Source organism: Drosophila persimilis, unplaced genomic scaffold (genome assembly GCF_003286085.1).
Source record: "Drosophila persimilis strain 14011-0111.01,24,50 unplaced genomic scaffold, DperRS2 tig00000579-arrow-pilon, whole genome shotgun sequence".
In the NCBI taxonomy this organism is placed as follows: Eukaryota; Metazoa; Arthropoda; class Insecta; order Diptera; family Drosophilidae; genus Drosophila; species Drosophila persimilis.
In genome coordinates, this window is record NW_020825322.1 from 2931845 (window position 1) to 2944456 (window position 12612).

Genomic DNA, 12612 nt, shown 5'->3' on the forward strand with positions numbered 1-12612 from the left:
ATGCCAATTGCATAAGCACTTGCAGTTCTATCTGATAGAATCGAAAGATGTGAGCTTTAGTGAGATAGAGTGATACAAGTATACCCATCAAAGTATACGAGCAATGGGTATGTATCCAAGATCCTGGATATCAAAATTTAGTTGCTCTAGCTCTTGTAGTCTCTGAGATCTCGGTGAGCTCTGGACATGGCTATATCGGCTCGGCTATTGAAGCTAATCAAAAATCTAATATGCCTCTATACCATTTTTGAGTACCGGGTATAATAAGAGGGAGGACAGAGAGAATCAAAGAAAGAGTGTACAAATAAGAGATAAAGGATCGAGTGGATCTTGATGATGTGGTCGGTTTGAGTATCGGATCAAAGTTTGTGACATATTTGTCTGATAGGGGCCACATCCACTTAATCCTTTCTCTCCTCCTTCTTATATATAATGCTGCTTATTCGATTGGTTCCATGTTCTGATTGTTCTGACGGTTTGCAACGTGTAGGAGTTCTGTGACCGACCTCAACGTTCTCAGCCCAGCACTGGGTCTAAGCACAATTCTTAAACACAATCTGTAAATGTAAAACTTAATCCACTACGAATTGTATAAGGTATTGAACTGTTGCTCCTTTAATCCGTTGGACTTCAATTACTTACTATTTCATATATTTTGTGAACAATCCAAAGTCTTAGATTGATTTGAGAGCGACCAGAAACGCATCTGAGCTGCAGCTTTGGCTTCAATCTGTTTGAAGTAAATACACTTACACGTGTGACGTCAACAAAACTAGTAAACGCGAAAAAATTTAGACCGACACTTTAGATACCCTTGCTGATCCCTCGTTTGTCTGGAATCTATTATCCGTCCTCGATTTGTATCACATTTGTCTGAAAAGATTATGAACATTTCCTCAATTTATAATAGAGTTATTTTTTCGATATGTTACGGTGGAAGCTCGTATGTACAGTGCACACTGATCTCATTTTCCAGACATTTATTAGTCATATCTTCTGATAAAACAAAGACTTTTTAAGCGATCGTTTCGATTAGATCTCTTCGATTTAGTGTTTCGATCTTGGTTAGTAAAATTCACGAATAAATTTCAGCCAGTATCTTAATAAAAGAGGATTGATCCTTCGCTAGTCTTATGATTAGGAATATCTTTATTTTTTGGGGTAGGAAAACCTTCCGTCTCAGCGATTGTGTAAAATCGCTATGACCTTTTCAAGGGTATAACAAAACGCACAGCTATGAAGCATAAAAAATTGCTTTTCTCCTGTGATTGCAGCAACCCCTAGGGTCGTTTCCCCACTAAACTGCAGGACAGAGGAATCGGCGAGGGGGAGGATGGGTGGAGGTAAGTGGAGGTGCTGGTGGTGGCGATGGTAACATTTCGCTTTGGGCGGAAATACCATTGGAAACGCGGCTCTGCGTTGGGGTCAGATTGGCAACAGTTGTATAAACGATTGTGATGTTTACTTCATAATATGCCGAATGGGATGCGATGTGGAAATGTAATAGTGGAATGGGGATGTGGGGTATGTTTTTTGGGGATGCCTCCTGGAACCTGAGGGTAGTTGGCAGCAAAAGCAGTCCGAGGAGTTGCCAGAACAGACATGAACAAATCAGTGGCGTCTGCTAATACAAAACAGACAGATTTTTTATTTTTGATCGCCAAGTAGTATTTTTACTGAATTGATTATAACCCATGCCCATTTTTTTCGCTGCCATTTATTTCTCTGTTACACTTCGATTTGTTTTTTTTTTTTTTTTTGGGGCCAATAAAAGTGTAAATATTTTCTCCCATTACATATCCGTTCATTAGATATCTATTAGCACTTAAAGTATGCCCGCCGTCTATCTACATATACATATTTTTGTTCCTGGTTTTAGTTGCGAGTCCTATTAGTCGCAGAGGTCATTGCAACAGATACGCCTTTAAACAAATAAACGGAACTCCAAATGAAATTTCTTCCACTATGCATGGCAAATTTCACTGGTGCATGCCGCGGGGGAATAGTAAGGCGGAAGATGGGAAAAGGCACAAAAAACTAAACATGGTGCTTGCCCTTTCCTTTACCTTTTATTTGCTTTTTTTTCTTTTTGTCGCTTTAGAAGGATTGCATGAAAAATTTAGAATTATTTGACGGCAGGCCACACAAGGAACCAGAGGCAGACCCAGAACCAGAGCCTGTACACATAATGATGGAGGAACCGAAATGGGGGGAGCCGTATATGTGGGGCCGAGGATAGGCGACAGCCCCGAGATCTCTGACCGATGGAGGTGTGGCTGGTCCAATGCCATCAAGAGAGTGTGCTTTGAAATTGATTTGCACAAACGAGAGATTCAAGTGAAACAATCTCTTGTAGTTAAGTAGGAAATATTCCTTTGAATTTCCTAAAATATATGTAGATTCAATTTTAATAATGGACGTGTACATATGTTATTGCAGCTTATTCTTTATTACTAATGAATCAAAAATATACAAATAACATCTACTTTTTGTTTTTACCAAAAGAATAATTTGGAGTTGATACCCCTGGAGCCATGGGGTGTGTGAGGGCCTTTACAAGACTTGACTAGATTGCTTTTCCAATAGGCGCATGCGCCACCGCCAGAGTTCCGAGCTCCACGTTAGCAGCCACCCCGAAACGACTTTCATTTACTATGAATCGAGGTTTATTCACTATAATTTTATTCGTATCATTATTATAGCCAGAACGCAGAAAACAGTTTCATTCGATCGCGCTCTGTCTTTCTCTAACACACACGTTTCATGGCGGCTTTGCCTATTGCTAAAAGTGAGCGCCTAGATATCAGAGACTATAAGAGCTAGAGCAACCAAATTTGGTATCCACAATCCTGTGATATCGAACCTGCAGAAGTGTATTTCAGAAATTCGCCCCACCCCCTTCCTCCACATCCACATATCTCAGAGCCTATTAAGACTAGAGCAACACACTCCTGTTAGATCTCACTGTTACATGAGTATTTTACAATTTCGCCCTACCCCCTTCCGCCCACTAAAGACGAAAATCTGTGGCATCCACAATTTTTAAAATACGGCAAAATGAAAAACGCAAAACCATAGAAAATTACCATATCTACGAGATTGATAAAACAGAACGATGGATCAGATCGAATCATTATTATAACCAAAAGGAACAAATCAATTTGCAGTGGCTCAGTCGCTCAGACAGATTATTAGCGGCGTCTGCCGGAGGAGAGCCATACGGACTATGTATCGGGTGTAAATGTGGAGTTGCGGTTGCAGCAGCAACTCACAACGCTCCCCCTCGTTTTTGTTTCCAGTAGTGCATCCAAACACTTGTCACTAAACAAATAAACAGTAAACAAACACCCAATGTAACTCTCTTTTTTTAGATTGCATGAATCCATTGCGGATCAGAACTCTGTTTTGACAAATCAATGACTCGAAAGAAACAGCTTTAAGCCTCTTACAACACGACAATGGGCAAAAATCACACCCCTACAGCGCAGAGACGGAGCGATGCGATGCCGAAAAAAAAACACCAGCAATGGGCAGTAGCCCAGTTCTAGACGGTGATGTGTCGGACATGTCGTGGCATTCCTCACCGTACCGCCGCCCCCTTTGCTGGCCTCCCGCTGAATCCGTGACGTTTTCGCTTCATCTCTCTTCCAATCTGCATCTCCTATTCTCCTATCCCCAATCTCCAGCTCTGTTGCATTCCCTCCTGCCCAGAAAGGATTTCGAAATCAATTTGATTTTCCAGTTAGGGGAAAGGTTACTCTTTGTATTCGTGAGTGGGCGGCAGCGGAGAGAATGGGTAACAGTAGTGGAGCTGGTAGCTTTTTCTAGCAATCAATATTCAGTACTGTTTCTCGTTTCTCGTTTCTCACTTTTTGATTTCGTTTGCTTTTGTCAATTTCCACGGGCCTCCTTCTCGCCTGTATCATTTTGAATACCCTTGGACCCATAGGACTCTAATACTTTAAACAGACGATTGACGTCCATATCATGTAGAAATTTATAGCGTTATGTGAGTACTCCCCTCTTCCGTCACACTTTTTCTGTACAAAAGAGTTCCCCATCCAAAAACATCTCTACGCCGGAACTAACATCGAGATTATGAACAAACTATCTGCAAGGGTATCTTAAGATTCGCCTCGGATGCCAGTCTTTTGTTCTGCCCACAATTTTTTTGTATTTTTTATTAACTTGGCTTGCTTACTCGGTCCTTTGTTTGACTGCCTTCAATCGGATTGTTTTGTTACCCTTACCCATAGGCATGCCCCATTCCGTCGTTTGGCATCGCTGTTCAGAGTGAAATTACATTTGAATTTTACTTTTAATGACGCAGATTTCGAAATTGATTGTGAATGCATTAGGTTGGGGCTGAAGAAATAAACATTCAATTTTCGAGTTGCCTGACTAAATTTCAATACTGCACATCTTGTCATTCGCAAGCGTTGAGGATGTGTTGGGCTTGGGTTCGGGTTTGGGGCATTCCCATTGGAGCTCTGTTGCATCATTCGCTAAACAGCCTCAGCTGTTCCCGACTTCGTCCCAAGTGTGGCTTCTTCAGGCCCAACTATAGTTTGCTTCGAGGTTTCCAGAATGGCATGAAGCCGAAGAAGGGCTAGTCCATCCCAGCGACTATTAGGATCACTCCAGATGGAATGAGAGGGTGGCAAAGTGAAAGGATCACTTAAAAACGCTGTTCGCCCGAATATGGGAGTGTACCCAGGACGTGCTGGGAAAACTGGTGTATATTGTTTATGGAAAAGAACGCAGTCCCGCCGCAGCTCTGGCGAAAATGGACATGACTATTGTGATTCGCAAGATGACATCTCCCTGTCCAAGGACTGACCAAATATTTTCGACCTGTTGCGCTAGAATTACGGGCCTGTCCTGAGTTTAATATTTATAAATTTGATTGGATACTTACCGGGAAGCGGAGGAAGCGGAGAAAGCGGAGAGCAACTTTTTTACTAGATACGTATTCTTCGAAAATTTCTCCCAACAACAAATTACTACTGACTGCTCTACTTGTTGTTTGCTTGAAAATTCACCAAAATTATTTGATAATAGAAAATGAAATTGCAACAAATTCGCACACAATAGCAATAGAATGAAACAGAAAAATCGAATCGAAAATAAAGTGAATGCCATCAGCAAAACGCCATTGCGTCAGTTCGATTTACCTTCCCTTGGCGCTCAAGATACTGCTCCCTCCGCCACCGCCTCCGCCTCCGCCTCCGTGGCAGTTGCTTGTCGACAGCTGTTGCAGCACTTCATGGGGTCGGATGCGAGTGTGGGTCCTGGTTAGTCTTAGGGCAACAATGTTGTCGCATTTGTAGCTGTCTTGCAGGTCTTCCTCTCTCCCCCTCCCATCGATGGCCAGAACCAGACACTGTCCCCCCAACTTCGTACTTCCCATATGTGTGTGTGTGTGTGTGTGTGTGTGTGTCTGTATGGCATTGGGTTAAAGAATTCCAATCAGCAAGACCATTGTTCTTGAAGACAGACATTCGCCCCGAAAATTGAAGATAATTGAAGTGTAAAACGTTGAAAGCGGAAGTGCAGCAGTCAGAAAGAGGTTTGCTTGCAGCTTGCAGCATGCAGCATGCACCCGCCCTGCTACCGCATTGTCTTTTGGTTCTGTTTGTGCTGATGTCAAGGCATGTACAATTTTGGCAGCAGCGGCGTCGGCAGCTTCCGCCCCACACCCCGCCGCCCCGCCGCCCACCGCACGTCACTGACAGTCTGGTCTGCTCTTCAAACTATGTGAGTCACGTCGAATGCGAAAATGATGAGACAGGGAGATGGGACAGGGGAGGGGGAGTGGGAGGGGGAGACACTGGACAAAAAGGCAAGGATTAGACAGTTGAAGGATTAAATACACTTTAAGTTGTCACCAGTGGTCGCTCGGTTTGAGCTGGTATAATTGGGCTATCCGCTGCTTGGCTGCTCTTAGACGAATTTCGCATTATCTTCAAAGTTCCACTGGTCAGGCTTATACATATATAAAGGCATATGTTGTATACTAACTATGTACAGACAGAGGTACACCAGATTGGGGTTTCCAAACTTCTCAGCTAAATCGCAAAGCGCCTCTGTAAGGGTATACAAATAATGTCACTTACTGCAAGGGCAATGCAAAGGAGACCACAGCGCAAATGGTGGCCAACAATAAAAGTGTTTACTGCATTGAGGGCAACAACAATGAAAGCCAGGGCCACGATATGCAAATCGCTGACAGAACGAAGCTCACTAAAATCCTTGCCTCCATTCCAATTGTCCCGACAATGCGGCTGTCCGATTGGCAATATAAAAATAAGAATAACAAAATCAAGAAACCGAAGACAGAAAGAGAGACTGAATCGGAATTTGATAGCAGCCAGAGCATTCAAAAGCTCCGAAAAAAGCAAATACACTGCACCGGTGCAAGTGCGCACATTGCTGAAAAGCTTAAAGCTTAAAAAGCTCGCCCAGATCGGCTCTTCTTTGCTTGATCGATCAAGCATGTTGTTTTTTTCTATCAGAAAGCTGAGTGCTGATATCTACCACACATTTTTAGCTTCGTTACTATGGCAGCTACATATGTATGTATCTATGTATGTACAAGATTTTCGCCAAGTTTTGGTGGGTTATGCACAGACATGTACATAATTACACAAATGGGAACTTTTGAGCTGATTATCTGAAAAAAACAACAAATTTCAGTTAATTTCAGGCAACCATTAATCATTAAAATAAGATATAATTGAATTAACGTGTATCTTCGACAAAATTAAGTTCTGCAAAGTAAGGCGGGGTGATGGGATATAAGAAGTCCCATTCATCAAAGAAAATTTGGTAGTGGTAATTATCATGCCTATAATCGCGTTTCTGCTTCAAGAGAGCTGGGATCTAGCGGACCCAGCCTTTCAGCCTTAGACGCCAAAGACAGGTGTGGACCGCATCCTGCGTGGCCTCTAACCCCAGGGCTCGCTTTTCACTGTCTATTATAGCAAAATTGTAGTCGAATTTTACACCGTCCGGGAAGCCGTGCACCGGCACACCCAAGGCGGAGATTAGCTGCATCGCTGGCCCTTTAGCCGCGAGCATTTTCTCGCTGGCGAGAATGCGCACATTGACGCCTCGATTATGTGCAGCCAAAACGCGTTTAAGGTACTGGATATTGGCGGTGGAGAGCAGCACCACGTCCAGGCATATTTTTGCCTGGTCAATCAATTCACCCACACGTTTCAACCGGCAGTCGTCGCACTCGACCGGGGGTTCATTGAGCCAACTATCAAATAAGACCACTTGACCGGTATCCGGCGTTCCGTAGATAATTTGCCACACATAGAGATCGATCTTGTAGAGGTAGGGACGCAGACTCTTCCTGGGCGAGGAGGCAGTCCAGTGGTACATAAACCTGTGGAGGATGCCGTATGTCATTTGAAAGTATTTTCTTTATCTTCTTAAGAACTCACCAAATACGGAAATAACCAACCAATTTTGAAAGCAGGTTTACCAGGGCACTATAGCATGATCCCATCAGGCTGAAGACGCATATAATAATTTCGGGCATCATGTCAGTAGACCAAGAGGATCTTCATTCATCTACTGATTAACTTGCCAAAACAGAAATAGGTAAGACAAATTTCCAGCCAAGGAAAACAATCGAATATTTGTGAGCAAGCTTCCTACGAAGTTGAAATATGGTACTAGAATGGAATATGCACATGACATATACGACTATGGGCTCATGACTGAATCAATGTGACGTTTTTTACTGCTGGCTCCTTCGCATAACGAATCTGGGAGATGCTTTAACAAAGGAAACATCTAAATATAATGTCGGCTGACTTACTATCATCTTAAACCGTTGAGTAACAAAACAAAAAAAATGTGCAACGGCTTAGAAAAGTGAAGCTTTCGGCATACGAGTGTGTACATTTAAACCGTGTTCAAGAAGGTATAAGAAGGTAAGAAGAAAAATGGTTTTTAGATTTGTGTAGAATCAAGATAGATTAAACATTGAATATTAAACGTCCTTTATCGAAAATACTTACGAAAATAAGTACCAGTTTATTTATTTCATCGTTAAGACCAGCAGCTGCAGAAAGTGTGGTGAATCCGGGGCCATCCGCACCGTGGAGCATTTCATCTGAAACTGTCCGGCTCTCTCACGGGAATGGATAAAATACTTAAGCATGACTTTCAAAACCTATACAGACACACTCTCGACGGTGTTATACCCCATCCGCATCTTCCTTTTCAATTAACAAGCGGCGATCGCTTCTGGACTCACAACCATTACGAGTATACAGAGCATTTCCGTTCACCAATCCCATTTAATAAATATTCGGACATTAACGTAAACTCATCGACATCAATTCTGGCCAAGACCCCAAGAGCCGAACAACCGCTCACCCCCTCTGCGCATCCTCCAACGTTCCACCAACGTCCCACGAATTTGCGCAGCGCTAATGACAAAAACAATAAATTTTCAGTCAACACAGATACATACTTGCGCACATACCCATATGGACAGATAGCTTGACCTTTCCCGTAGCACTCCTCCTGGCTATTGGTATGGTTGAAATCCTTCGATCTTTCCATTTTGGTATGTCGTACTTGTATACCCTCGCATACCCTCGCTGGTTATGATTTTTAACAGATGAACATACTCGTATATCGGACAGTATCAAATGACGCATTGATATACATAGATATACAACAAATACATGTCCGTCAATCGTTTTCTATGAATCAATTCACTGTTTCGTGCTGGCAGAATATAAGAAGAAACGGCCAAGAACGGATCAACATTTCGCATTTGTTGAACAATCGGCCGCTAACAAGGTCTTTCCAGTATCGTAAGACGGTATTCTAAAGCTGCCGTAGGAGCAAAGGATATACTAGGGTACGTATCGCCGCGGTCCTGAATCATCCCTAATTTTTTTTTTTTTTCTTAATTAATTTCGGCATTTAAACTGCGGCAAAATGAATTGACAGCAATTTCCACTGGCGCACAGACGACTTTAGTTAAATTCACTATGCAACAAAAAGGACATTGGTTTTTTTAACTGCAACCAAACCGATGGTAGTATGAACAATATTTTTTCTATGGTTCAGGCTTCTTCAATGTTTATTTTTTAAATGTAGGCTTGTTTTTGTATCAAAACTTGAGTATGCTGCAACTAGTTTAAAAGAATTATGCCATCCTGAATAGCTAATGAATGCAGTTAATTCCTAGTAATGCAGGATACGAGTTCATTCATTCATTCTGTTTTCAAATGCCCAATTGATTCTCAAAGTTCTTCAAATACCAATTCTGAAATAACAAATACCCAACAAAAATAATTGATTTCGAATAGAGAGCATAAAGTCTATCAGAAAAAGTGGGTTTCGTTCGATTTTGTTGCATAGTACTATTAATATTTATAATTGATATGTATAGCTATTTTAGTTACGTTTAAATCGTAATACATATATATGTACATATATAGGTCGATACATATACAGGTATGTAAGTATTTGCACCGCGTCATGCAGCAGCGCCCCTCGTTCGATTTGCGTTTCTGCCGGGGCTTCGTTCGTGACGAGCTTGGGCATTTGATGAAGATGGTGCAGCCATTCGACGGCAACGTTCTATGGGCCCATAACAAGTATTTAAATGGTTAAATCACCTTTTGAAACTACTTTTTAAGCAATTTGATTATTTTCTGGGACAAACGAAAATGAAGATATTCCTTGTTGGGTCTTTTATTCCATGGAGAGAGTGACAGACGCTCACACATACTTCACTAATGGCACACAGGAAGCGGGACTCGAGTGATTTGACCAGAACTGCAACTCAATTCCCTCCTCGCTCTTCACTCTCCCGAGCTCAAGGAATGAAAATGCAAAATTGACAAAGCCAAAATGCTTTATACAAGCACATATTGTTTAGACCCATTTGCAATGAAGGAGCATGAGACCGGGCAAGGAGGCAGAAGTCAAGTAAGATGTTCCACAGCCGGAAAGAAATGGAAATGCAGGGAGTGCAAAGGAGATAGAGAGGCAGAAGAGATAGAGAAAGATAGAATATGCCATTAAATCTCTTTAGAACTCAATTCTTATTCCCAACGCAATTTATACAACAAAATTTCACACACACAGGCGCTGAAACTCGCATGCAACATAGACACGAGGCACATACATACATATGTACATGGACCAGCAACGCTGCAAATTCATAGACCAAAAAGGACAGGAAGTAAGAGTAGAAAATATCTCTAAGCACCTTGAATACCCTATATACTCGTATCAATGTACTATGGGATCCGTAATATATGGATCGCATATATCTTTGGATAAGTTTTTTGGGATAATCAATGTCTGAAGAGTACATATATATGATAATTTTGTATATAACGATAATAATAATAGCTCCGACCGTTCGATTTATGTGCTTTCGTAATGGTTTTATAACAGTAATATTTTAATATTTATATAATTTTCAGAAATGTAATCCAAAGCTGTTTGGTCTAGTTTCTATGTTAATTTTCAAATCGAAGGAATGAGTAGCTATGGCAAAATGCAGACGAGTATACGGATCCTATTACCCAACATCTGGGAATCTGCCCTGCCGCCTGTAGAGTATATTAAATGGCAACCAAAAAATGGGAAGAAAAGAATGAAAACGAAAAATGGAAGCGCTGCACAACAAAAGAGCCGCTTTTCCTGCTGCCTTTATTTCTGTCTGCCTCCCCTAATGCATCTGTGTACGTACATGTATCGGTGTGTTTCTGGTTCTGTGTCTGTGCCTGCTTGTGTGCGTGTAGCTCTGTGCTCTGAGAACTGGCGTGACATATGGAGCGGAATAGAAAATAAGCGCACGTCAACTGCATGACACAAACACATAGAAAACACACGACGCGACAAAGCCAAAAATATATATAAAAAAAAAAACAAACATGAGAAAAATTCACTGCCCAGGCTGGAGAGAGAGAACGAGAAAGAAAGTGGAAGAGGTGGAAGCATTCGGTGAGGCGGGTGGCCAGGGAGCTTGCAGGGGGTCCAAGGAGCGAAATGGTGGCAGTGCGTATAAAAATGGCGTAAAGCCGTGGAACATATTTATATTTTTGGCACACTCCACCGGGGATAGAGAAAGTGAGAAAGAGCGAGTAGAGCGAGTAGTTGAAACAGAGTGCGAAAGAACAAGAAGAGTGATATGCAAAACGGTAAAGGTACCTACGTATATAAGATTCACAGGAGAAACCTAAGGCATCCCAAGCAATCAAAAATGTACAAAACGAGCCACAGAGAAGAGCGAAGCCAGCGATAATGCTATCATATTCTGAAGATATACGTATAACATTGATGATGGTATTGTGGGGAATTAAAAGGACGTTGGATCCTGCGGCGGTTTCCAGGTGGGAATTCATAGTACTTTCCACCGCTTTGTACATACAGAAGCTGATGTGATGTTGTGGGGCCCATTTTCGTTCGAAGGTCTTATTACAGACATTAGAACATTAGCACCATTAGAACATTACAGTAATATAGAACCAGCATAGTTATTCCAGTTAACGAACCAAACAATGATCAAAAGAAACCTGAGGAATTTCTTTGTATCAGCCCCTCTTTAGGATTATAAAAACTATTTTCCATAAAATCCCTCTCTTCGGAAAAAGGATTTTTAAACAAATTTATCCATTGCGTTTCGTACACTTTAATTCATTATACGAATAAAAATTAAATAAATTCAATTAATATAATAATAATATAATATATAATATATAATATATAATAATAATATAATAATATAATATACAATTTGTATGTTTGATTAATGGATACAGACATATTTACATACATATGTATGTCGAGAATCTAGGCTAGGCGAGGCCTCAAGAACATACCAATCGTTCCTTTGATAGCCACCGTTCTCCTTCTTCGCTTTTGGGCCAACCTTTTTTGGCCAAACTTCTTTGTAAATTATTCGGACTGCCCAGTTTTTATCGTATTGTGCGAATCAGCCGTAACCGTCACCGTAAGGTGGATCCTCCTCCTTTGGGACCCGTGTAGTTTGGCTTGTCTATCAAATGGCATCTCGGGTCCGATATGTTTTGAGAGTCTGCTCCCAGTTGTTGCTTCTGTTTTAATTTTACTTTCTTGGTTTGTTTGCTTTGCCGTTGAATCCCCTCTCTCCCCTTTACACTGCCACATCCTCATGTGTTCCCCATCCCACGTCCACTTCAGGACTTGCCCATTTTACATAGTTCGAGGGGATAGTCGAGATGAATATACAGCATTCCACATGACATCAAGAGGCTTGAGAAGGCATGGAAACACGCAAAAGAATTTAGGGATGAGTTTCCCTACAGCTAGGCAACTATTATAGAAAATACAGATACAGAAAAATCTGTATTTAAAGAGATCGATAAAAAAAAATTAATAAACACTGTGAAATATTGTGTGGTGTGATAATTTACGGCTTCGGAAGCGGGAACGGATTGCTACCCACTTGTAAGGAACTAACCATAGATCCCTGAATATATTATACGAATTATAGCCACAGAAAGCCAGTAAACAGTCAACAAGGTGTGTTGTTTCTTTTAGAATTGTAGAAAAATATTCATGGCCAATATATACCCTTACAGT

The 12612-nt window shown here is 41.4% G+C and overlaps 1 protein-coding gene across 1 annotated transcript; it reads right to left on the reverse strand.

The window, feature by feature from the left end:
• Nucleotides 1–6717: 6717 nt before the first annotated feature.
• LOC6598410 lies at nucleotides 6718–7565 on the reverse strand. Its single transcript, XM_002023618.2, has 2 exons — nucleotides 7452–7565; nucleotides 6718–7393 (listed from the first exon to the last, which is right to left on the reverse strand). The coding sequence occupies exons 1-2, from the start codon at nucleotides 7550–7552 to the stop codon at nucleotides 6883–6885; spliced, it is 612 nt and encodes a 203-aa protein (XP_002023654.2). The 5' UTR covers nucleotides 7553–7565; the 3' UTR covers nucleotides 6718–6882.
• Nucleotides 7566–12612: the final 5047 nt, after the last annotated feature.